This window comes from Adiantum capillus-veneris, chromosome 8 (genome assembly GCF_014529385.1).
Source record: "Adiantum capillus-veneris isolate H3 chromosome 8, ASM1452938v2, whole genome shotgun sequence".
Lineage (NCBI taxonomy): Eukaryota > Viridiplantae > Streptophyta > Polypodiopsida > Polypodiales > Pteridaceae > Adiantum > Adiantum capillus-veneris.
The window spans coordinates 22735305-22762599 of NC_140938.1; the positions used below are offsets into that span (position 1 = coordinate 22735305).

The 27295-nt window shown below is 42.4% G+C and overlaps 1 protein-coding gene across 1 annotated transcript in view; it reads right to left on the minus strand.

Moving 5' to 3' along the window:
• Positions 1-10107: 10107 nt before the first annotated feature.
• LOC147451799 (putative protein phosphatase 2C 45) overlaps positions 10108-27295 on the minus strand; it is a 51275-nt gene continuing 34087 nt past the window's right edge. The window contains exons 6-13 of the mRNA XM_086517667.1: positions 24566-24624; positions 23819-23918; positions 23621-23715; positions 11360-11422; positions 11166-11245; positions 10977-11062; positions 10814-10898; positions 10108-10722 (exon numbers count right to left, since the gene is read on the minus strand). Coding sequence (XP_086373793.1) covers positions 10596-10722; positions 10814-10898; positions 10977-11062; positions 11166-11245; positions 11360-11422; positions 23621-23715; positions 23819-23918; positions 24566-24624 — 695 coding nt within the window. The 3' untranslated portion in view covers positions 10108-10595. The remainder of the gene's footprint in view (positions 10723-10813; positions 10899-10976; positions 11063-11165; positions 11246-11359; positions 11423-23620; positions 23716-23818; positions 23919-24565; positions 24625-27295) is intronic.

The following is a 27295-nucleotide window of genomic DNA, read 5'->3' on the forward strand; positions in this document are numbered from 1 at the left end:
TCATAGAGAAAGGGGGTTATTGATTACAAATCGTCTGATACCTTTAGTTGCTACACGGTATGGGAAAAAGATTGGTATCTTGCTCATTTGACAAACATAGCCGGACATCACCTTACTTTGTTAAAGGGGATGCTAATGGCCGGTGTAATGTGATCATTGTTCTGCTACTGCTGAAGGTAAGTATATGACAGCTACTTTGGGTTTGGCATATGGAAAGAAACCGAGCTATGACTCTTTGAATGATGTACCTGGTTTAGAAGATAGATTCTTGTTATTCTTGCCACTGGTAGTACTATATTGCATGATATCTACCACCCTTTTGATACTTAGAGAAACTTTTCAAATGGGGACATTGCTTAAGGTGTTGCACTTTCTCGGACCTATGTACTGGGGTCAAAAACATTTACAGGGCTTACTTTGAATGACCTAATCAATATGACATTTACAATCTTGTTTGGACAAGCTAGGCCTCTACTTTTTGGCTAGCCATTAGTGGATGTCTAATTTGATTAAAATTACATTGGACTTCATTACAGCATCAGTTCTATAATTAGAAGGAGATCTCCTTGCTCTAGATAACAATTAAACCTCATTACTTTAAATTTTCTAAAGAAAACTCATGATGTTTGGATTCTTGGTGAACTATACCACTCTGATTAGAAGGTAGATTGTACCACTCAGTTTGGAAGTAATAAGTAAAGACTACAAACATAAAAGTTCTACTAATAACCTAGCTTGTTTAAAGTAATTAAATTCTTTAAGATGGACATGGATAACAACTGATATGGTCCATTGATACCTGTAAAATACATCCAAGGCTAACTGAATTGTTGTCTTGTGTGGATGGATGCAGGTAAGGACTCTATCTTATCTTGGTGGGTTTCTTTTCTTTGGCAAGCTTCCCTACTTTGATGGAACACTCACTGATGACTTGGGAAGTTCTCTTACTATCTACATACTGAAAGGAGATCTCTTTCCTACAATGTAACCTCAATTGTAAGATATCCTGACTCAAGAAGTAGAAGCATATATGGTGTTTGTGTCTTAGCTTGGAGAAAGTTTGTAAGAAAGTCTTTTAAACATTTTCAAACTCTCTTCAAGTAGATCTTGAGATGCTCTTGTCTCACACCAACTCCATAAAGAAGAACTGGTGTCATTTGGTGACACCAAACTGGGGTAATAGCTAAGTTGTGTGTAGGATTAGTGATTTGGTCATTGTAAACCAATCTACCACACTTTCTAGTTAGAAGTCGACAATTGACACCCACCAAAACTGAAGCATTTCAATTGGTATTTACTCATGCCATATATATATATATATATATATATATATATATATATATAGCTAGGCTATGCTTAAGGTTAGTGATTCGCTCACTGTAGCCAATATACGATACTTGATCTCTCTCTCTCTCTCTCTCTCTCTCTCTCTCTCTCTCTCTCTCTCTCTCTCTCTCTCTCTCTATATATATATATATATATATATATATATATATATATATATATATATATATATATATATTGGTTACAATGAGAAAATCACTAACCCTAAGCATAGCCTAGCTATTATCCCACTTTAGTGTGACCAAATGTTTCAAGAGTGTCTGCAGTATGTGGCTTTGAATGGAAAGTGATCTTAGTTTCACAAAAGAGAAACGACTACCATTGGCACAATAGTGGTAGCATCTCAAAAGACCATGGTTTTGACACCTTACACTCTAAATAATCTACTCTCACTCTCTTTCTACGTGGATCCATGCATTTCAAAACGTAGTGGTTTTGACTAATAGAGATCTCTCTCTCTCTCTCTCTCTCTCTCTCTCTCTCTCTCTCTCTCTCTCTCTCCTCCCCCCCCCCCCCCCCCCCCACACACACACACACACTCGAAATAATCTACTCTCATTCTCTTTCTACGTGGATCTCTTAGTCTACATGCATTTCAAAACATAGTGGTTTTGACTAATAGATCTCTCTCTCTCTCTCTCTCTCTCTCTCTCTCTCTCTCTCACTCACACTCACACACACACACACACACACACACACACACACACATGCGCACGCGCACAAAACCTTCAAGTTTTAACTTGTATATCTATGTGTGTGCCCCTCTTTTATTTTTCATCAAAACATGGTCTTCCCCTCTTCTTCTTCTTCTTCTTCTTCTTCTTCTCTCTCTCTCTCTCTCTCTCTCTCTCTCTCTCTCTCTCTCTCTCTCTCGTTTCCACTACATGAACAAGGTTTTTTTAAAAAGGGCCTACATAAGAGGCTAAGGTAAATTGTGTATGATCCACTACTGAATCTCCCTCTTTAGTTTTAACTATGCACATAAACATAAGGCAATGCATAGTTAATGCCTCTCTTACAAGAAAAAGGAAGAAATCCACCTCAGCTTTCCATGTGGCACTAATCTTTAACACTGTTTGGTAGCCTTATAGGACATTAAAGTGTCCTTTCAGAGTTTTGAAAAAAAATCCAAAACCATAGTAGATCCACTCATTTTGGAAAATCCTTTCACGAGCTTATAGTTCAAGGACTACTACATATGGCGAAAATGACAAACTTGTAAAAATTCTCATCTCTTGGTCACAACAAGCCTCCAAAATTGATGGACCATTCCATTTTGCCCAAATTAGTCATTTATAACGGTTGATTGCATATAAATGAGAGTGGGGATTTTTGTAAGACATGAGATAATTTTCCCCGTTAGCTTCAATGGTTGATGATCAAAGCATATGGTTGCTTTTGCCTCACTATTTTTTTATTTGACAAAAAATAGGTAAAAATAAGTTGCATTTTTTCCACTCTACAGAACTATCATCAAAGTTTCTATAGTCACGCTCAACATATATATACTATATACATGTTTCTTTAGTTCCCTTTGGGCCTTTGGATTCAAAAGGAGCCATGGAGCATGTCAAAAGAATAATGAATCTCTTGCTTGGGGACAATAATGAAGTGTTAAATACAACAAACATGAAAAAATCGATTTTAGCATTATGACCTCTAGAATCTTATCGAAACTACTCAATATCTAGCCAAATTTGAAGTTTATGATTAGATACGGTTACTACCTACAAAATGCACACAATTGGCCTAATAAACTAGCAATATTGAGAAAGATATACTTGCACACTAGAATGTTTTATATTCTTTTGCAATTGAAAAACTCAACCATCGTCATATACTATGCTATATTGGGTATTAGGTGTACCAAATCTCAAGGAAGATTATCTTTATGCTACACATGCCACTTATGCAATCAAAATTGCATTTGGATATCAAGACAGCCACCCAAAAAAACATAAAAGTGCTAAATTTGACCAAAAAACAAGACTCGGTAATTCTTATAATTTGTTCATAACTTTCAACTTTAACACTTATCCCTAGAAGCATTAGAACATGTTGAGAACTACTAAGGCTAATCCTCCAGCAATCTAAACCTGCCAAAGTGAGTGTTTTAGAGCAATGTTTGCTAAAAACTTGTAAATTATCAAATACATTAATTCGATTTGAAAAAATTGAAACATTTTAATTTGTTTCATGGTGTAGTTCAAAAATATAAAGTTTTCCAAATATTTTATGAATTTCAAAATCTCATCTTTTTCTTATCTTTTAACTATACTTTTTTAAAACATACATTGTAGTTCTCATAAGCTAGGAAGTTGACATAGGTCTTCATGAAAGGTTAAATGGCACAACAAGCAAGTTGGTATGATGTTTGTTTGATTAATTCTGTGTATCAATTGACCAAAAGCGACGGAAAGGTCTCCATTTGTGATTGATTATATTAGAGACAAAATTAGAAATTTTTTATGCACAAAATATAGGCCAATTTTTTTTCTTTTGCTTCTATATAGAATAGCACTTTGCAAGATTTATTTTCTCTTTCTCAACTATGAGCTCTTTTCTATCTTCATCACAATAAGACCTAGGGAATTCACATAACTCCTACTACTTATGATAACCACTTTGCAGATACTCATCCTAAGAGACCCCGCTTACATTGCCCAGAGAATTGCTATCACTAAAAAAAACAAATGGTATTTTTTCAATCACTGATTGTGGCAACATGCCAACTCATAATAGCCCTCCCCATGCTAAGCTTGCCAAACTGCACATTACCAACATAGCATGCTCCGTCTAGTCTTTCTCTTTCAATGTTTGCCATCTTCTTAGATTCAAAGGCCTATATCTATGTTTTGTCTTTGCATGTAGATAAGATAGATGATGACATTGATTTTTACGATGAGGATAGAAAATTGTCTTGTAACTAACACTTCCAATTTATGCAAATTTCAAGAGTTGGTTTTGTGTTCTTCTGATTTGAGGTGTTTTACAATCTCTTGAAGCTTCTTTGTGACCATTCTTTCCTCGATTAGCATCTAGTGGATTACATCAAAGATAAAGGAAGATTGATTTTCAAAAAGAAAGTAGTGCATGCAAGTATATTGTGTGGTGTGTGTATTACGTATGCTATGGAAGGCTTCTACTCAAATTTTCACGCTAGCTTTGTATCCATGCACACTTTTCTAAGCTCGCTGAATTTTCTACTTATGTACCTCTAGACAAGGATGAGGAGGTGGCCCGTCTTTTGGATTTCCTTGGGGCCTGATACTATCCTTGAGTCTTGTAAATGTAGACATGTCAATGGATTCTATTTAGAGAAGTAGGGGTACCCTCTAGAAGGATTTGGTTGGGTGGAGTAAGGTACTCTATAGAGACCTTTAGATTCACAAGGTATTTTTTTCAATAGTCAAACACTAAAATTTTCCTATAGAGTTATTAATCTTGTAAGAGAATTTTTCTCTATCATGTGAACGAGCCACACACTCAAAATATTTAAAAGTTTTCCTTTCTTAAATTACCAACTTGGGATGTAGAAAGTTCAAATTGGAAAGGCCATACACGTACATAGGTTGACTTAATATGCAAGGATGTAAATGCAAACACATTGATTTTGAATGACGCCATGCAAAGGCATGTTAGTTTGGTTGACAAGCAATTGAACTATTCAAGGGTGGATTCAAGGTGTTGATAGTTTCAATATTAATGCTATGCTCTCAAGTTTTCTCAATATATTTTAAGGAGGAGCTTTCGGTTGAGCATGCAAGGCGTATTCAAGCCAACATCCTTAATTTCTTGCCTTCTGGATTTCGGATACTTGCATGTAATAAATATAATTACCTCTCCTCTTTTTCCCTCCTACACTCCCTTACACCACTTGGAACCCTCTCTCCCTCAATTGTCTTTTTCTCTCACTTTGTGTCTCCTCTACTTTCCTTTCTCCCTTCTCCATCTCACCCTCTTGCCCCTTTTATCTCTCACTCCTCCTCTCTTTCCCTACTTATCTTAGCACCTCATTTTATTACATTTCATTTCTTTTCTTTTCTTTTCTTTTTTCTCTTTATTTGATTCATCATCACTCTCTCTTTGTGCATGATCTCTTAAAACCCGAAAAAAAAGAGAAGACCTAAGCAACATTAAAATGCATCCGATTTTCCTTTGAGAGAAGGACAACCAAACTATAGATTAAGGGCTGAGTTGGTGATTAGAAAGGTCGATATTACCTTTGGTTTCCATTTCGATATTCAAGGTATTCACAAGGAATTATTTGATGTTAAAGTGTTGGTTAGTTGTCATGTTATGCCCACGGGTATTGATGCTTTTTCTCTCATCCTTGGAAGATGATTGATTAGATGCAACTACAATTGTACAAGATTGGAGGCGTGGTACCGTCACTCTCTACAATCAAAGGCGTGACAAGAAAAGGATTGATAGGGCTAGTAAGCAATCTTTGGATGTTGACTTCGACGAACAAGATGATGAAGAAGAATACTCAAGTGAAGAAGAAAAAAAGGGGATGACAACACTAAGGTGTATGATAGCAGTGAGAGTAACCTAGATGTTTCTTCCTTGTTTCTTGAAGAAGAGCATGATGACAAACATACTTTTCTTTGCCTTATGGAGAATGAGGACATCTCTGGTCCTTAGGAGAAAATCAGAGAGCTAATTTAATCTCGGTTATACCTTTGCAACCCATGCACCACTTACCTATCTCTATCCCACCCCACCATCATGTGTGATGACACCATTAGTCATCTAAGGCAACCCAATCCTAACTTGCCACCTCCACTCAATTGTGCACTAGGAGTATTGTGCCCATTTGCTTCCATGATACTTTAGTGCATAAAGGAACCTAATGCCCATCTTTTAGCAACGAGTGTTATGCCACGACCAAGATCATGCATGGAACCTTGCTCTCTTTCACAAAAAACCATTGAAACAATTTGCTTAACCTTTGGAGCAATGCCCCCCAATCTACACTAACCGTGGACAAAGATGTCACCCAGGTACACAACTCCAACTTTGAACAATTTTTGCGACCTTTGGAGCAATGCACCCCAATCTACACTAATTGTGAGACAAAGATGTCAACCAGATACAAAATTCCAACTTTGAACAATTCCAATTTGTGGGCTCTTTTCATGTTGCAAGGTGTTTTTTAATGTAGCTTCAATTATTTTCTATTGTGATCTAGAGGGCAATTAGTATCAAGTAGCTAGAGACTTGAATCAGAGGGGTTTAATTTTGATTTAATTGTATTTAGATGTACCTAGTAAACAAAGCCAAATATTACATTAATGGGGGAATCCTTATGTCATAATGGACAGTAGCACCCCTCATGGAAATTATGTAGCCATTCTACTATAACAAAGAGTTGCACACACATGTACAACAACTATCACCATTACACAAACATGCACAAGCACAAAAACTATGGAAAGCTTGACCTTGAGGTCTTGAAATTATACATCTCAAGTAGGAGAGTTAGCAAAGGTCTCTTTCACAAAGTTTCAATTTAGTAATTGTCCTTGGGGTTCCTACTCATCAAGATATTGGTCAATAGCCATGAGCCTAGTGGCTAGGAGATGAGTACGTTATATACAAGCTGTACTGCAAAAAAACTCACTAGCAGGCACGCACTTAAGGTAACCCACTAATTGACACTAGTCAACAACTTACACTGCATGTATATGTGCTTGCTTTAGCCCACAAAAAGAAATCCCACACACCTTTTGGACACAATGCATCATGTCCATATGTACATATTTTTCTTAAAAAGGGTGTCACAAATGCTCACAACATAGTTTGCCACACCCCAAGCGTGTTAGATCATTCATGATTGGCAATATAAAATAAAGCATGTAACCCAAGTGAATGGAGTCTTCACTTTATCTTCATATTCAAAAAGCACATCATCATTTTATTGAAATGAATAATAATCTTAAACCATATTCCTTAACCTTATAACACACCGCTTTAAAACTTGTAGCCATTTACACATACTTTATGTGGAGTACCATCCAAGTTAGCAAGATGATATCTGCCATTTGCAAACCTATTCAAAACCAATAATGGACCTTGCCAATTGATTTGAAATTTCTTTTAAAAATTATTATCAAACTTGGTATTGATTGTAATGTACCCAATATTTTTCAATAAAAGTATTTTATTTACTTTGCAAATATTAAAGGTTCGTATTTTGTTAGGTCTTGAAGCTTTCAAACGGAATGATCGGATTAAAAATCGGACTTTAGAACTACTAATTATGACCCTTATTCACTTGAAAACAATGGGTTGATGGGAAACTTAAGCCTCAAGTCTATTTCTAAAGATAAGAATTGACGCTAAAGAAGGATGGAGTATTTTTAGGAAAGGAAGAGTAATTTTAGAAGAGGAGTAGGAGGAGTACTTTTAGGAAAGAAAAAGTCTTTTTAGAAAAAAGTGAGGAGGAGCTTAGTTTAGAGCTCTTTTCTTGGAAGCCAAGCTTCTTCGAAATCGTGCATCGGATTCCGTGTCCGCCAAAAAAAAAGCCGCAAATGTACGCAAACTTATCTCTCTTTGATTCCCTCTATTTTTAGCTGGCCTTGAGAGCCTATATAGAGGACCCTCTTCTCTCACTTTCAAAACACAAACACACACTCTCAGAAGCGGAAGCTCTCTTGCTTTGACGTTGAAGTTACCTTCTCTCCCTCAACCTCTCTCGCTCAAACTCTTACCTTCAAGCTATCTCCATCTCCATCTCCCTCTCTACCATCATCGTGTTGCCCGTCGGATTCTTAAGTTGTCTTTCTCTCTTTTCCTTTTCTCTATCTCGTTACGATGGCCCCGAAGCGAGTGGCCCGAAGCTCGAAGGAGGCTCATGTTGTTCCATCTTCACGGAAGGTGCAAAAGAAGATATCATCTACTCCAATCATAACTCAAGCGGAGGTATCGACTCCGAAAGAAGGTGAAATCGTCCAACCTCAAATACGGGAGGTAATCGAACATGGCGCTAATCCGATAAGACAAAGTTATAATTCTGCATTGCTATTCATGTTGACTTGGGAATCTAAGTATAGAAACAAGCATATGTTTTCATAGATTAGTGAAAGAACTGTTTGATAAATCATCACTGTTTGCTAAATCGTTATTGCTTGATAAATTGTTATTGTTTGATAAGTTGATACTGATTGATATGAAGAGTTGATTGATCATGTTTGAAGAATCATTTAAAGAAAAGAATTGTTAAAAGAATATCTTTTGCTCCTCGCGTGTAGCGAGATGATTCCGCGGTTAGCGAAAATTAAGCTGAGGTTATCAGGTCTCTTTTTGTTCCTCACGATTAACAGGATGCCTCACGTGGGCATGGAAAGGGTTTTGGAGTACATGATAAAGATGTGTCAAAGCCCCTCATATCCACTTCCTACAATTCCATCGGAAGCAAGAAAAATAGTTCAAGAGATGCATAAAAGAAAGATCTTGAGCACGGGATGGATGCAAGACATAAAGTGAGGGTTTGGAAGATGAGATGCATTAGACTTTCTTCATGATACCTCAATAGACTCCCAAGTGAATGACACTTTTCTACAACGCCAATGTATTACGGCTTGGGAGGAATCCGGTGGATCGCACGTCATACATTACACCACGCATATTGCCTCTAACTACAAAACCATGTACTTTGCCAAAAGAGGGAACCTTACTCACCCTGATATGCTTTGAGCCTATCCCCTTGTCAGTGTTACACACTATCGCAATCATTCGACTTAGCTCCCACTCCCTTTGACGCGAGATGGGGCACTGAGACAATGGAGAAGAGTAAAATCCAATCCACACATTATGCTCACTTCAAGTTCGAGAGTCTTAAGTACCACACACTACAGAGTGCTTAGCTTTTGCTCACATCTGAACTTGCTTTCCTCACATTTTTCAACCATGACTTACACCTACACACTTTCCTCTCACAACCACAGTGTGGACTCTCCATTGCAATTTCATCAAGTCACTTATTATTCCCATACATAGTACATCACATGTATTTTTGGTCCCATAGTTCATATTTGACCTTCGAGGACAACAATAAAATCTCTATTTGTGGTCTCTTGGGATAGTTTCCCACGACCTTAAAAATCCTCTTTATTCTTCTCTCTCTCTCTCTCTCTCTCTCTCTCTCTCTCTCTCTCTCTCACACACACACACACACATGTTGGCACCTGTCAAACCACAATGTATTGAAATGATGTAGTTTGATAGGTGTTGACTCTAGCTAGCACCCAATGCATTGACATACATCCATCCCAGATAGAACTTCTTTGAGCTCAAGCATCCCACATCAAACTCTGTTAACATGAAATTGGTGCAAGCTTTATTTGATAGTGAGATTTGACATCCTCTTGAACATGAAAATGTAGGGGAAGTTGCAATATTGCATTAGCAAGTAGGCGGATTGAGGACATGCGAGGGAACCTTAAACAAGCCATGATAGTGAGTTTTTTCGTTTCACGCCAACCAAGCCTAGCTTATGCTTTACTTGAAGGGTGAATGGGGTTTATATGCATTGGTCGTTTGTACAACCAACGCAATGCACTTGTTTGAGTTATTAAATTTGTTGTGATTGGCACTTTGGGAGGCTAGAATTACGGCCAATATTGTGCAGATTCCCTCTTCTCCTCTCTACTCTTATGTGTTATGCTATTGATCTTGTTTACACTTGTATCTAGTGCACATTTTAGATACTATTTGCTTATCAAACAAACGTAATCATACTTCTAGACATACACTATAGATACAATTACATCATGAAGATGATGATAGATAATCAACATATTTACAAAGGATAACTATATACACCTATAGTTGGTCTTTCAGTAGACTTGCTATTATAACCGCATGCTAGCCCGACGGGTGATGCTGTCTAAAATGCCTAAAGCTCAAAATAGTCCTTTCACATTAAGTGTCGTTGGTCTAAGGTTAACACGGGCACACCCAGTCAATGGATTGAAAATCCAAGACCAATATCCAATATCCAATAGTCCCTTGATCAAAAAGAAATTACAACGGTATTCAATGGTCCTCTTTCCATTCTCTGCATATCAAGAGACCAAATCAAAAACTTGTTTCCTCTCTCCTGCATTTTCCCTGAGCAAAATTGCCATCAACCTCAAATCTTCATGAAACACAATGATCGGGCAACAAGAACAGAGCACTGGAGCGCTCCAAATAAGCTGTATTTCCACTTGACACTTGAATTTTCTTGAGACTCTCTGCATGTGTCAGCTGCTTTGAGAAGTGTCTTCTTGCCGTAAGAACACAACCACAGCCGATATATCATCTGTAACACCGCGCTTCTGTGCAAGCTGAATCAACTGTTTGGCAATTGATTCTGCAGATGATGTGGCCCTGTACAGTATGAAAAATAGCTTTGGCTATCAATCAAGCAGATAAATCAACTATGGCTATTTTATCCATCAAATTTATGCATTTTTGATACCTGGCATTTCTACAGAAATCTACAATTTCTTGATTAGGCAATTTCTCAAACAATCCATCAGTGCCTAGGATAAGAAAATCATCATCTGCAATACAAAAGCAATAGTCAGAACCAATCCTGAAGAGAGAATAAATTATAAAAATCTGTGAGCCCACATTCATACCAGAGCTAAGGGTCTCCACTGCTACAGTTGGTTCTGCATTGAGACCAAATCCACCACGGGCACCATCAACCTTGCCATCTGACCAACTTTTTGAATCACACACCATACGCACATACATGAGCACAACTTAAGTAACTTCGCAAATTCCCAAGCAAAATGGGAGAGAGAATTAACATGATAACACAGTACTCTTTCAAATAGGCATCACCAAATGCCCTCGATAATGCAAGCAAGCCCCCCACTCTCCATGTCCCTTCAACATTTACAACCTGCAGAAAGAATTTCTGCCCTAAGCAAGAGAGGTAGACTGAGCTTTGAGGTCTGCTTTAAATCAGAAGATATGTCTGCCTGTCAAACATGTTCAGAAAGGACCGATGAGGTACCAGTGGTTTTCTGGGAGTCGGATTTTTAGCCTCAATACGTTTGCGTTCTGCTTCCACATTTGGCTGTTACAGGGAAAAACTGTAAAATGAAGAGGTCCTCTTTATAAAAAAAAATGCTCAACATGGAGAACCAAATGCTTGTGACCTTTTTGTTTCTGAAAGCAGTCCCTTAAACCTTGGCATTATATGACGTTCTTCTCTGATATGAGCCCATGAAGGAAGAATTACAAACACATTGCTCAAGTGGAAGAAACTTTAGCTCCTTCCAGAATCTTGTTGCAAACTTATGACCTGCAACTTTCATGTAACTAACGTATAAATTTATTTTTATTCTAGTTTATCTTAGGAGGCTATTTGCTCCATCAAAGTCACCACAGTTGCCCCCACATGGTGTACAAGCTGTATCATCTCATAGAGCCTTTCATTTTATCTCCAGCAGGTGCCAGGCATATTTTTACCTTCTTTCGAGGTTTTTTTCTCCCGACTCTCTAGAGCACTTTTGTATCAGTTATTCATGCTACCCCCTTGACCTCACGGTTGCATCTGGATAAACCCTTTCTAGATAGTGCTGTCTTGGCCGTAGGAGGGTGTAGCTAATGGATGATGGATGTGGAGACTGGATAAGAGTAGTAATGCGGAGAATAGAGAGGGAGGAGGGTACATAGATGAAATATATATGATGACAGTCATTACTCCCCCATGAACCGCTCCCTTATAGTTCTGATCTTCTCGACCGCAAAGAACCTGGTGGATTCTTCCCTGTCCCCAGCAACGATCTCCTAATCCTCTTGTGCTTGTAGAGCCTGTGTGAGGGCCGTTGAAACCTTAGACGGACTAATCTGCATAGCATGGTCACGGAGGACACCCTGTCTAGACTTTAGTGGACGGCTAAGAGTGCCCCTCAGACTAGCACCAATCAAGTAAAGATGTCCGTCATCTGTCCTTGTACAGGTCCTCAGGATGCTGACCTCCCATTCAAAGGTCACTCCTTGAGCCTGTGCATCTCCAATAAGAAGAGACCATGACATATTTTGTATATATCAGCTTCACCTCAGGCACACTTCCCCCACCTCTTGCTGCAGCGCTTCTTGCTGCCACAGCGCACACATTTCCCACACACTCATACACATGCTCATGTTCACATCTAGGAAAACTACAAGAAAAAAAATCAACTCAGAATGAATACTATGTTTTGGTCTTGAAACTCTCAAACCTCCTGACCTATACAACTCAATCTAATACAAGAGGAAAATTCTTCTCCTCATTCTGCATCATGAGCACACCCAGAGGAATATCATCTCTACAGCACTAACAAGAGAAGTACAAACAGTAGGCACGCCATCAGGCACCCACGACCAGGGAGATGATGGTGATACTGCCACTGAAGAAGAGGGGACATATAAAGAAGATGGAATTCTAGCTGTGGAGACCCTGCATCTGTAGATTTGTGTAGTCCTAGGCACCCTGTTTTACATATAAGTCAACCTTAACCTGTAACATAGATAAAATCATCGTGTACTTGAAAGAAGAAAAGCCGATCAAGAGACGATCTCAGCGCTCACTGCTCTGCTGCTCACCATCACTGCAAACCCCCCCCCCCCCCCCCACTTGTGCATCCCTCCTCGCCCTGCCCCCCGTTCACTTGCGCTGCCCTAACCCAACCTGCCACCCACTGCTTCTCCCAAAGAAAGAGCTCTCAGCAACAAAGGACGCATCGATGCCCCGCCCCCTAGCACTAGCACACACAGATGAAGGCTCGTGCTTCGCCCCAGATGGACTCCGATGAAGTCCCCTCCACCGACCCCACCATCCAACTTGCTCTATCGCCATCGGAGCAAGTGAGCCTTGCAGAAGAGGTGGAGCGCCTTCAGCCACCTCTGTCATTTTGCAAGCTTATTGGCAACAATCCCAGTACAGGTGAGGTGCGCGACCTCCTTCAGGCCCGTCTCCTCGTAGAGGTGGGAAAGATCATCGACATTCAGCTCCTTGGGCGGAGATACTACCAGATAGAGTTTGAGATTCTCGAGACGGTTGCCAAGGTCATTGCGATGAGCCCACTGGCCATTTGAGCAATCAAGGCTCATTTCCGATAGTGGCGCCATGGGTTTGACCCAGCTTGAGAGAGAGTACCTCCCACTTCTTTCTAGGATTGGTTCCGAGGTCGGGACAGTCTTGGAAGCTCGGTGAACAGCAGCTGCAGTCGCTGCAAAGGCTGCAGGTATACCCACAATATGCATTCTGGTTCGAGACACCCACACTCTCCTGAAGGTTGTCCTTCTACCTATGGTGAGTGGCGGTTGGCCTGCCAAAAAGTGGAGTATTCGGGATTCCCGAACCAATGCTTCATTCGCAGACAGATGGGCCATCTGGTGAAGGCTCGTCCCCGCAGGAGATCTCGACCCACGCCACACGCTGAGCCTCCCAAGGTTGATCAATCGCAGCAGGCAGATACCCAGGACACACGCTACACGTTGGTACTTCCTCAAAGCCGGGTGGCCAATAAGCTGATGGCTGGCAGCAGGTTCATGGCCACCACCAACGGGGTCAGGCTCGCCACACTGTCCCCTTTGGTGGCCGACCTACGGTAGTCCAACAGCACTGGGTTCCTACAGCGAACCGTTTTGACCGTTTACAACAGGATACCCCTTAGGAGCCTCAGTCCACCCGAGACTCCCTGTTGCCCGTCCACCTCCGTCTCCCCCCCCCCCACACACACCCCATCCCCTTTCCCTCCATTGAGGCCGCAGCTTCTTCCTCTGACCCTTCTAGCACTCCTCCGCAGGCTAAAGGGACTGGACATTCCTCTGCAGCTCGACGTTCTCTTGGCAGTGCTTTCGCTACGAGCTGTTTGGCTCGGGGGGACAGCCCTACCTGAGGACAACACTGTTGGTGCATGCCTCTCCTCTTGCATCAATCCCTCGTGGGTTGACGAGCTTTGACATTAATTGATGGTGGGACTTCTTCAACTACGGCTTCACCCGATTCCTCTGTGACCCATCTCTCGACCTTGAGGCAGCCTGCTTCACAGTACACATTCTCTTTCTGGCCGCCACAAGCACCGAGGCTTTGGACACACCAGTTGGCTTCTCCTTCCCCTTGTGCGGCAAAAATCTCATAGAGTGGACTCTGCATACAGTCCTAGATTGGCTCCAAGTCCACGCTCTAGAGTTTTCACACCACACAGGAGACCTAGGCGAAATAGACTTGATTCAGACTCTTTGGCCGCTAGCCAAGTAAAGTGTGGCACCTCCTGATGTAGCTGGATGTAAACACATTGTGGTATACTTCTTTGCTGACACTCAGAGTGCTCCTTGCTATGTATTATTTGTACATAAGGATTCCTGGACAAAGGATGTAGCCCTATGGACTACACGCTCTTCTTGGGCCTGGGTTGGACAGGCACTTCAGATACGTCTATCTCGAGGTCGCTTGGATGCGGATTACTCCCCATTCAAGCCCACCTCAAAGATTGCGAGGTTGGTTGCTATAGCAACATCTGTTTTTTCTCACTAATCCCATGAGGATTGTCTCACGGAATGTGCAGGGCTTAGGTAGACCCCAGTTTCTGCGCTAGAGGGGTCGTTTGTGTTAGGAGCTCCAGAGATGCCTTGTGTGCGGTACGACAGATATGCTTCAGGAGCATCATTTTTGTGAGAGCCATACTCGGTGTTGTGGGCAAATTCTGCATGGCCATTTTGAGAATTTCTGGTCAAGTGCTTTTGGGCCTGGAGGCATTCAGGGAGGTGTATGTATGACTATTCCGGACTCACGGCAGCACGCCATTGTGGACAGAGGTATCATTGTGCCAGGTAGGGCCCAGTGGGTTACTATGGGCTTCTTGAACATTTATAACCCAACCATGTGAGTGCACGAGCTGAGTTTTGATCACATATTGTAGAGTCCTTGCCTCATGCAGAGCAGTGTGTGTTGGGGGGGACTTCAACATGTTGGAGGACCCTTTGGATAGGATTGGAGGCAGCCATGCTACTGAGCACAGGGCTGAGTTGGCAGCTTGGGAGCGTCTATGTATGACCTTGAGGATTTCAGATGTATGGCAGATGTATGGCAGCAGCAGGCTTTGTACGGCCCTCACATAGCCTCTCTTTCTCTCGATCCGATCGCAAAGTGGGGGCTATCTAGAATAGATCGCTTCTATGTTAGTGACCACATCTGTGAGACAGGGGAGGATTTATATGCATTTTGGTAGGGAATGCTTTTTCCGATCATGCGCCAGTGATTCTTACTGTGGTGGATAGACAAGGAGCGGGAGTGACATATTACACATTCCAGAGAGGATTCTACTGGATACACATTCGGGAAGGGCACGTCGCCACGAGATGGTCGAGCCACTCGGCATTGGGACCCGAGCAGTAAAAGGGTGTCTAGGCTCAATTCAAAGTCATTTAGGGCCCTCGCTACACTTTACAAGTCGGTGGATACTAGGAATTTAAGTCAAAAGAGACAAACTAGACACATGACGGTCAGAAAGCTTTCCTGCATGACTACTTAGCAAGGGACCCCCAAACTTGATTGAGGCAAGAGGGAAGGAAGGCTGATTTTGGCTCATAAGTGAACCACTGTGTGTGTGAGTAGTGGGTGCAGGTGACAACTTTAATGGAAAGCTTGCCTTCTCCCTTGCTCTATGTAGCGCGATGATTCCACTCTCGCGCACCTCTCTCCCCCTTTGAATACAGAATCGTAATGCCCAGCTCAAGGGCTTTCCATCTGTATGTACAGTTGTGTGGGTTCATGTACGTATGCCGAGGCAAGAGCCTCTTGTCCAGGTACTGGATTAGCTAATTGCTAATCCCTCGCAGCAGGTACAGGTGAATTCGGAGAGATTTCACGCGAGAAATCTCGTCCGATTCAAAGGGCAAGTAGCCCTACGTGTGCGGGAGTACGTGGGCTTGCTACAGATGCGACCGGCACGCAAAACGGAGCCCAAAACAGTAAAATACATTCTACTGTGTATTTTTGCAGGTTTAGGGTTTTGACCCTATTGATCCATAATACCCCTAGGAGACCTGATATCGAATCATGAATTTTGAATCACAACTAATTCAATGGAACTGTCGTGAGCGCATCAAGAGTTCCTGCGGGATGAGATGGCCACATAGCTAGAATTGAATGAACTCTGTTCACTATGAACTTATGATGGATTGGGATCCCTAGAAATGATTACTCGCACATGACAGTGCTGGAGTGCAAAAAACTATGGAGATGATCGCAATATGGGATTAGTCAATCCGACATCAATGAAATGTGAGATAGATCTAGATGCGATTGCTAAATATGTGCAGGAATCTATGGACATGCTCGCAATATGGGATTAGTCAATCCGACATCAATGAGATCTTGGATAAATCTAGATGTGATTGCTAAATACGTTGCCAGGAATCATGGTCCTAGATCAGAACCAAATCCGTGGACGTGAACGCGATATGGGATTAGTTGAATCGACATCAGTGAGGTCCGGTGCGGATGCGATTGCTAAATACGTCGCCAGGAATCACGGTCCTAGATTCTATGTGATGTGATTTGAATGTGATTTGAATGTGATCTGACTGTGATGTGATGTGACTGTCATCTTTGTACAAGTGCTGAATTTGTGTCATCTAGTGCATCGTCATTGTCTACTGAACTGGTTTATGGCTTATGTCTGATTTTGCAGGCGTAATCGAGGGCGATTACAATTCTTTCAAGGGGGGGGTATGTCACAAATTGATAACGTGGCATTACTGCCCGGAGACACAGTGCTCACGTGGCAGCAAGTGTGCAGATGCTGACTGTACGGACTGTCCACATATCGTGCTGAAGAGCTGATGACATGGCAGCTCCACAAATTACGCTGACAAGCTGATGGCGTAGCAACTTTGAAAAAAGCGTTGGCTGCTGTACGGAATTTCACAAATTATGTTGATGCTTTTTGGGCCAGCTTTTGAGGATTATTGCTTTTGGAACACTTTGCTTTTGAGTTTAACTGCTTTTGGGACTCTACTTTTGGCATCCCTTGTAAGAATAAAAGGACCCAAGGGGCCCCACTCTTCAGAACATCTGGATGCAAAGTCTGAGAGCAAAGGACCCGTCGGGAGTTGTAAATTTGCTCAATTGTTGATATAAAAATAAATACCAATAGGGGCGCCAGATTTTGGAGCCAATACCTCTGGGCACACAACTGCGTCGGGCTATGTCGACTCAATTGTGAAAGTGTAATAAAGTTGTGCAGTATTTTATGTGATTTAAGTCGTGTCTGATTCTCTTGTTGGGGTGCCCGAGCCCATGACAGTACTTCTCAATCTGTTCTGACAATGGCACAAACCTATAAGAGGTTACTGGCAGCACTGCGGCCTAGGACTGTTTATTGTACTCTTCAAGATTCACACACTGTTCAGCATTCAACTCGTGCCATTCTGTAATCACATCCACTCTAAAAGTGTTTGTAAGCCATGCAGGTGCAAAAGCTGTTTGAACTGGACACAAGTTGTAGGGGCTTGACCTTGATCCAACAATGCGGTCCACCATTGAAGCGCATTCCCTTTCAAGAAAGTGGCAGCCTTGCATATCTTCAAAGACTTTGTGAAGTTTCCTCCAATATAAGCTACATCAAACTAATGTATGAAGGTCAAAGGCTTCAATTGATCCTCACTTCCCCTGAAAGTTTCAAACTTCACTCCCTGCCCACCTTCCTTGTAATCCTTAAGTTGACTCAAAGGAGTCACGTTGTCATAAACATGTGCCCACAAAAGTGGTGCTCCACAATTGTCCATTCTAGCACTTGCATCACCTATTTTACCTGTCATATCTGCATTTTAGGCATATGGCCGCAAAAAAACCGCCATACTAAATTATGTTCCAAGCACTCTAAATTGATCATAAGGCACCCTGAAAACCTGGTTGGACACCCATGTTCCCATACATAGGGTTAACCATGCCTGTTTGAATTGTCCCAAACACATTCCTTGGCATATAACCTGTGGAAGGTCAAGCTATAGCTTGAAACACTGAACCACCTCCAAAATAATCAGGATATGAAGTAGGTAACGGAAGGGTCTGACACATAGCCTGCTCATAACTCCCTTGACCATTTACAAACGGTTCCTGTCCCATTGCTTGGGATCAATGGACACCGCTCGTTGCTCAATCACATGGGCTTTCCCTTGAGCATCACGAGACCTCTGTGCATTGGAAATCTCCTTTTCCTGCAACGGCTCCGTCATGCCTTGTGTCGGAGGCTGAAAACCCTGAGTAGAAGCCTATAGAACTCCTGCATCCTTGAGTTGTTAGCCAATTGCTGAAACATTTCCATGCAACTACGTAGTTGAGCTCTCAACAACCTCTCCTCTTCTTGAAGAGTTGAAGAAACCTTCTATGTGCCATGTGAGGAAGATCACTCCTTATGTACTTGGTCTCTCTTCTCTGCCATAGCGACAAGCTCTGTGTTGCTGTCACCCACAACAATCCACGATGCACTTTTTGAAGAAAAAGTGACAATCTTGTCGATGGAACCATATAACCGGCCTGTACACCGTAGAGGGCGGTACTAATTCAATTACTTGTTAACTTTCACAAAGCACTGAGAAGAAAAGAGAACACAAAAGCGTTCAGTTACTAGAATGTCACTGCGCACACGAAGACCAACACCCTGTAGGCCCCAACAACTAACGCCCCTTTCGGTATTTCTTTATTCAATTAACAACAGACGATCTGGACACATAGATCAAAGTCTCACATAGCTGTCCAAACCTGGCGAGGGCTGAAATTGCAGGTTTTTTACCAAATTTCGATAGCATAACGACGCCAAAACCCTTGTAGGTCTAAAGTATATGTCCAAGATGGATTCCCTCGCAATTTAAAAGCTTTCTAGTGAGCTGTAGCAGAATTTCAGTGTGCTGTAATTCCCTGTTTTGTCACTGCCAGGTGCCCAAAACCTTGTCTAAACATCCCGAGGCTCCCCTACTGTTCTCTTGTAGTTTAGGTGCGAGACCTTAAACCTGCAGAAAAACACAGCAGGCTGTAATTCTCTGTTTTGGATCGTTTTTAGCAGAGCAAACACGTCTACGCGTGCCCCAAGGGCTCTTGCACACGATGGGACAGTTCCCCTATAATTTAGGCGAGTTTTCACGCGAGAAAACTCTACAAATTCGCAATCTTTTGCGACGAAACTGTGTGTACCTGTGGGGGGGATTAGCAATTAGCTAATCCGGTACCTATTCAGAAGGCTCTTGCCTTGGCAAACGTGCATAAAACCTCTTAGTAGCCCAACTAGTGGGGCATTACCATATGTGCAAAGGGAAGAGAGAGAAGCACGAGAGCAAATCATCGTGCTACATGAGATAAAGGAGAAGGCAAGCTTTCCATCAAAGCTGTGAACCTGCACCCAGTACTCACACACACACTATAAATGCACAATGAATAATTTTCAGCCCCCACTTCAATTTTGGGCGCCCCCTCTTGGGATGAGAGCCTCTAGAAGTGTGTTGACTTGCAAGTTGCTCTCCTACTGCCAAGTGTCCAGTTTGCCTGTTTTGAGTTAATTCCCTAGTTCCCGCCAACTTATAAAGTTGTAAGTGACTTGTCTAGTGGGCCAAATTCCATTTGACGCACACAGGCTTCCATACTCATCAGAATTTAGTGCTGACTAGCTTGACCAGTCCCAAACTGACCGAACTAGATTCCCGATGTGAGAAACCCGTTCGGCCACAGCCATTTCACACTGGCCATGCAATGTCCACTTGCACCTTTTCAAGGGTTCCAAGGAAAACAAGTAAAAATAAAATAAATAAAAATATATAGTACATATTTAAAGAAGGCAACAGGAAAAATACACCTCCTGGTGACAGTTCAGTAGTTCTGAGTTTCTCTACAGAGAAGAGGTTTTCGGATGGTTGTTGATAATCAAGTACACTATGTGGATTGACCACTAAAGTATGCAAGTTATAGTTGCAACATACGCTTCTCCATAAGCTGGTCGGTACTATTCGCATACTGCTAGAAAGAGCATGAACTCTTATGTTCGTGAGTGTATGATCGGCCAACTGTTCCAAGATGTAAAGAACTACCTAAACCACGTACGAGAGAACATCGTGAGATTCAAAGCAAGTTCGCTTTTATGTGAACCGAGTTCAAACATCCCTTTAGAAAATGCTGTGGCTAGAATTTTACCTGCCTAAGATTTTACAAGCCATCATTCATGCTTGCCAGTTGAAAACACTCGATGACGTTTAGCCAATTTTGGCAAGCTGGCAGACTCCCTTTGCCAAAGCAAAGCATGCACACACGAGATGAATGCTCTATGATTTGGACATGCCCTATGCAAGAGAACACAAGGGGTTTACGACTATACGCACAAGATTATGCGCAAGCACAAACACCTAGATTGATTTCTAGGAAGATTATTCTTCTCAAGGTTGAGGTGTCATTGAGTTAACAAATTCTCGGATAAGACGTGAATGACGAGTTGCCTACGTGACTCGTAAGGTTGATGATTTTCTTGGGACTTTAATATAGTCCGGTGAAAGATATCCTCGAGGAACTAGAGGAAAGACAAAAATTTCTCCTAATAAGGTTGAGTGCCCCCTTCTACTTTTGAACTCGTAATGTAAGTATTGGATTATTGAATTTTTGTTTAATCCGCGAAGATAACGCCGTCGGTGATTCCCATGGCTGCCCCAAGTGAACCGGATGTCGCCAAGACCAAGTAGGCGAGTTCCATTGCAAAGAAGTGCCTACAGAGATTGTTTCCATCACAACAAGTTGCTGTTTTTCTTTGTTTTCAGCCTACAAACGTCATCAATGGGGCTGATTTATGAGAAGGAGCCCGATAACACACCTTTTTTGTGTAGGATTGGAAGAGAAGGTTCTCTACATAGAGATCTCTTCTGAGGAGTTGCTTTTCGAGAACCGAATTGCGTTCCGAGTGTCGAGCCTTCATAGGTAACATTTTTCATGTTTTGGTCTCTGAGTTTTTGTTTGTGCAAGCACTTCCTCTTCGCGAGGGTGTAGGGGCAGAGGAAGTAAGCGCTCTGAGGAACTAGAGCCAGATCAGCCCTAGGGTTTTGTACCTTGAGTTTGGGAGTAGATCCACGGATCTAAGAGTGGTAGACTCTCGAGTTGGGATCACAGAGTTGAGATTCCCAAGGAAAGACTTTGTGTCCAAGAAAGCAGAGTTGATGGAGGCAAGAGGACTCTAGGAATAGAATCGGAAAAGAGTTATAGGGATGCCATGGCCTAAGTCTGGAAGGTGAGTTCTAGAGGCCAGAACCTCGATTCTCGAGGATTCTGAGTAAGGAATGAGGGCTCCAAAGAATAGGGCTTTTGCCCTGAGAATAAAAAGCCTAGGCTTCCGAGTACCATCGAGTTTGATCTAGAATGAACGTGGTCATACGTTCGGCTCAAGTGCTCGTATAGACTTCTCCCCATTAATAAAAATACTCTTACTGGGGAAGACCAGCCCATCTCCTGGTCCCACTACTGTGTCGATCTGCTTTCTCTCTCCTTCATTCGATTGGCCTCGGTATTAAGTGATAAATTCTATTTATCCGAGTCTATTCGATATTGTTATGCTCTCCCGTTTGTGCTAGTGTTACTCTTACATGCACATGGGCCATAGCAAAAGGCTTAAGTGGCTGCAGCATGGTCAGCCTCATCGTTACTGGGGCTTTCACGTTGGCATTGACATTTCCTTTGGCCTCAAGAAGCTCTCTGAAATGGCCCAATTCTTATCCTTGGCTAGGAGAGTCCTTGTAGTCAACTAGATTTTGTTGGCCTATTGCCTCTTGTAAGGTGGTATATCTTTCTTTAGTGGGTCAATTGGTGTGTAGCTTTTTCTGGGTAGGATCTGATGGTGCGCATGAACTTCAAGCTAGAGTGGGGTGGAGCACCGTGACCCTTTTCAGATCGGAGGGTGCATTTGAGATTGTTGATGTGAGGTGCGTCGTATTTGTCCAAATGTCAAAGTCGGTTCAGAAGTCTCAACAGTAGAAAAAGAAGAAGAATATTTCTTCTGAGGTGGATAGAGTACAGGAGACAGGAGTAGACTGGAAGTTTCTTTTGCACTTCTGGACTGTATGCCTTGGTATGGAGGTTCTTTGGTGCCCTTTTTATCAGTGGGTCTTATCAGATGCTCCACCGAAGACGTCTGCTTGTCCTTTCATACGCCTTACTGTACAAGTATGGCAAGCACTTCTCCAGAGTTTGATTCAGCACGAGCCCATCCTTCCAGAGGAGGTGGAGAGACAGCTGCTTATATCAAGTAGACGGTTGCAAGATACAGAAAATCTACATATAGGGGAATGCATCCATGGACTAACTGGGAAAGAGGTCCAGCCTTGTACTATTCTTAGTGAACATACTCCGGACACTTGGTTGCGGATTTCATTGCTCAGCAGTACAATATTTTTCGTAGATTGGTGCCTCAGAGTTGTGAAATTGACGCTGCCTTTGCAGAAAATTGGCCAGGAGATGGAGACCTAGGGATAGGGACCAGGGTAATGGCCTCTTAGACACTCCTAGTGTACCCTAATTTACTCAGTTTTCTGGGTGAAAATTTGAAGGGTCTGACTATTTTCAGCTGTCCTCTGCTCGTTTCAACCACAACTTCTATTTCCCGTCTTCCGTAGGAGGAAGCTGTCCCAGATGGATCCACAGATGACGCCGTATCAGGCCCCACTTTAGCACCTGCAGCTATAAGAGGGGCCAGCTGTTATGCCAGTTTTCTTGGGACCTTGGGAAACCTTCACTCCAAGCGTGAGGCACCATGTCTCCTTCTTTGACAGTGCAGATTGGCATGCATATTCTGATGCATTTAGCAGCGTTCCAATCCCACCTGCCTACGAGCTTGACTCCATCCCTATGTGAAGCTAAATAATAATGCTAGAGAGAAGCACTGGAAAATGAGGCACAAAATTGACAATAACAAACATCACAATGCAAGCTTGAGTCAGAGATATAATTGAGAATGACAGCAGTCATCAACCACAGAATGCAACATAGAAAACAACATATCATGCCTAACAGTCATCAAGCACACAGTGCAACATAGAAGCCATCATATGCCTTAGTATTCCATGACTAGGTGTCAGGCATTAATTATGCAATGCTGAGGCATATGTTGTCTTTCTATGTTGCATTGTCATTCTCAATCATCTTTCTGACTCGTGCTTGCATTAGGATGCTTGTTATCATTTCACAAGTCACATCTCATGATTATTTTTAATGTTTAGGTATGAGCAATATTTGGCAAATAAAATTAGTTCGGAGAACCTTATGGTCAAAAGATAGCTGAAGTGCCTTTGAGCCCCTTGAAAGCACAACCCGAGCATCACCAACATTTGCTGCAATAAGCTGCTGCTTTCCATCTGAAAGGAGTAAAATACAAGTTCACTTGCAAAATATCCATCTTACATTACATAAAACACTTTAGGTAGAGCATTTCCTGCTTTAAGACAGTGTGATATACACCTGAAAAAGGTAAGAGAACTGCAGTGGCAGCAGTGGATCCACAGCGTGATCCTCCTACCCCTCTTTCACGTAGAGCCCCAAATAAACCCTTGGGCTGAGCCTGCAAATTGTGCACAACCAGCCATCAAGCATGTTCCAAAACTTTTAGTGCATAAAGAACTCCCCTTTCCATTTAAGTAAGAAGAAAAGAACAGGGTTTTTACTAAGCCAAAACCAGTATGCTTGCAGTGTCAATGAGTGTTAAGAAAAAAAAAACATTACTCATTGACCTGTCGGAACGAGGAAGGCAAAACAGGATGTAGAAATAACTTCTCAAATATGACCTGTATTGTAAACTATACCTTCTGATTTGACTAATAAGAACATTGGTGGGGAGAAAAAGACGCGATTGAAGCTTTAAAATCCTCTATTTTCATTATGCCTATGCATTTTTTCAAATAGCCTAAAACCAGTCCCCGCACAGTAAAGAAACCACACTAGAAAGCAACTCTCTGATGCACTTCATTGGTATAAACATTCTCAAACAAGCTGTTTGCCTTATAAAGACGAGAATACAAATTGAAAACCACGTAATGCATAGAATTTCAATAAAACATAAACAGCTGAAGATGGACCTCTATTAAACAGATTCAATTTTCTTTTTTATGTGTGCATGTGTGTGTGCCTGAACGTGCGTGCATGTGTATCTGTGTTTTTTTTTTTTTTTTTTTTTTTGGGGGGGGTGGTAGGGGGGGCAATGAACCTTACCAATGTTACTGTGTCAAACTCCAAATATGCAGCAATTGTAGCTTTCACTGGATCAGAACCTGAAAGAACCAAAATATCCGTAAGATCATCGATCAGTCCCAAGCTAGCCATGACGACATAAAATTTCCTCTCTAAGTCCTCTCTTCAACATTCTGTTAGGATTTTTCCCACCCTTCAAGTGACTGACTTGAGTTACCTGGGAAATCACCGTGATGACGTGGTTTAGCATCATCATGAAAATTGAAATAGCTGGTGTCACGAGGACGTGGCAATTTGCTAATTACTGGCACGAGGACGTGACAACTGCTAACCTTTGTTGTTGGTTTCTTTCCAATGATTTTTATTAATTTTTGGGACCCTCTTTTTGCAGTCACAAATGACCGAACATTGCGTGGCTAGTGTGAAGCGGCCGATGGCCGAGAGTTTCACCCGCAGTTGGGAAGGGCAGGTCGCCACAAGATGGTTGGGCCAATCGGCACTAGAATCCGAGCAGTAAAAGTATGTCTAGGCTCTACTCAAAGTTTGAAGAGAGGTCAGATGACCAGTGGAAGTGCCATGACAGCATCTCCTAAAATTTAGGGAACTGCTATTTTGGGCCATGAAATCTGTTCGCGTCATTATCTCCGGAATGACAAGAGGATTATTTTATTACTCTGCCGCTAAGTCAACTGAGCAACCGGTTGAGATATTTTTAGACCGGAAGGTGCAAAACGGAAAAACCATGCACGAGTGCCATTTGGCACATTTTTGGGCACTTTCTAGCTTGAGAGTGAGAGAGAGAGAGAGAGAGAGAGGCATTGAAATTAAACATGGAGCGGCATTTTCAACCGTATGGTGGATTGTTGCAGGTACCAAAGCTACTGTGTGCTTGCCTACCCTCTATGTACAGTGAAGTGCAAGAACTGAAGCCTTGCACAGCATTCACTGCTCTCTCTCTCCCCTCCGTGCAGTTATGTGATGCCCCACAAGAGGGCTCTTCATTTGACCTACGTACAGTTGTGTGGGTTCATGCGAGATTGCCGAGGCAAGAGCCTCTTACACAGGTACTGAATTAGCTAGTTGCTAATCCCCCGCAGGTACAGGTGAATTCAGAGAGATTTCACGCGAGACATCTCATCCGATCCAAAGAGCAAGTAGCCCTACACGAGCGGGAGCTGGAGGACTTGCTACGGATGCGACCGGCTCGCAAAACGGAGCCCAAAACAGGGAAATACAGCTTGCTGTGTATTTTTGCAGGTTTAGGGTTTCGGCCCTAAACGGTCCCTAATACCCCAAGGAGGTCTGGGGACGCGAGGAGACCACTGTGCAAGTGATTTGGCGCATTATCAGGGCAGAAAACAGAGAATTCAGTGTGTTGCACTCGCCAAGTTTTGCAAAGTGTCCGGTATGTGTCAAGAAAGTCACTTTTAGCGTGGGGATACTATCTGTGAAGCGTCCTAGTATGGTTATGCTCTCAAAATCGGGCCAGAACAAGTCATTTTCAGCCCAGATTATGCGGGGCAGCTTGTAGGAAATCACAGGTTTTATTCTCTCTTTGAATACAATAAAGAAATACCGAAACGGGCGCCTGCCTTTGGGGCAAACAGGTGTCGACATCTGCTTGGTAGCACTCTAGCTTCTAAGCCGTGTGTGTTTGGAGTATCAATTCCCGTTACAGGTTTTTATTTGCAAAGTTTTTCTATGTCCTAAAGTCTAAAGTAAAGTTTCGGGTGAAAGCCTACGTCTACTGCCCTACGGACCAGTTGCATGGTTCCGTCGTCGGGACAGAATCACTTTTTCCTCAAGAAGTGAGCCTTGGTTGGTTTGTGGTGAAGACAGAGTACAGGAACGTCGGATTACACCATGGCCGACAAAGGGAAAGGCATCATGGCAGAGGGTTCCTCTTCACATAACAGGTAGGCAATTCCTACAGTGTTTGAGGTTGGCGAGAGTTCACGGCCACGTCTGTCTGTACCTCTTGTTGATGTGAATGCTCCACCAGTGCAGGACTTTATGACTGGGCAACTTGAAGATGATGCATTCAGGACTCAGTTGGTTGCCGCTGTGAATGTGTTTTGACACAAGACGGGCACCACGTGCCAATAGAAAAGATCAGACTGATCAGACTTTTAGCACTTCAATAACAACTGAACTGAAAGAGAGAGAGAGAGAGAGAGACGACACGCGACACGAAATGGCGGAATTCCACCCCAGAGAGTATTGGCCCCAAACCTTGGCGCCCCTTTCGGTATTTCTTTATATTGCCTCATCAAAGTACAAGCTGGTACTCCAGACTCTGCACCTTCTCCAGGAAGCATGCCAGACAATGAGCCCTAACCTCATATTTAAAGGCCCTTGGCCTGAAAAGCAGTTACAGTAAAATGCCTTTAAAACTCAAAAGCTCCTGGTCCAAAAAGCAATGCCAAAAGATGCTAGCGTAAATCACAGAAATCCGTACAACATACCACGTCATCAGCCAGCGCAATTTTCAGAAATCTCCTTGCTGCCCTTAGGGTTAGGGTTAGGGTTTTTGCAGTTTTAGGATTTCTGGCAGCAAAATCAGGGTTTGCACGTTTTAGGGTTAAGGTTTCCAGAATTAGGGTTTGCAGGTTTTAGGGTTAGCGTTTCCAAAATTAGGGTTTGCAGGTTTTAGGGTTAGGGTATCCAGAATTAGGGTTCAACACTTAGGGTTTCTGGCAAAAATTAGGGTTAGGGTTTCTGCTCTTAGGCAGCCACATCACTTTGTCCCCT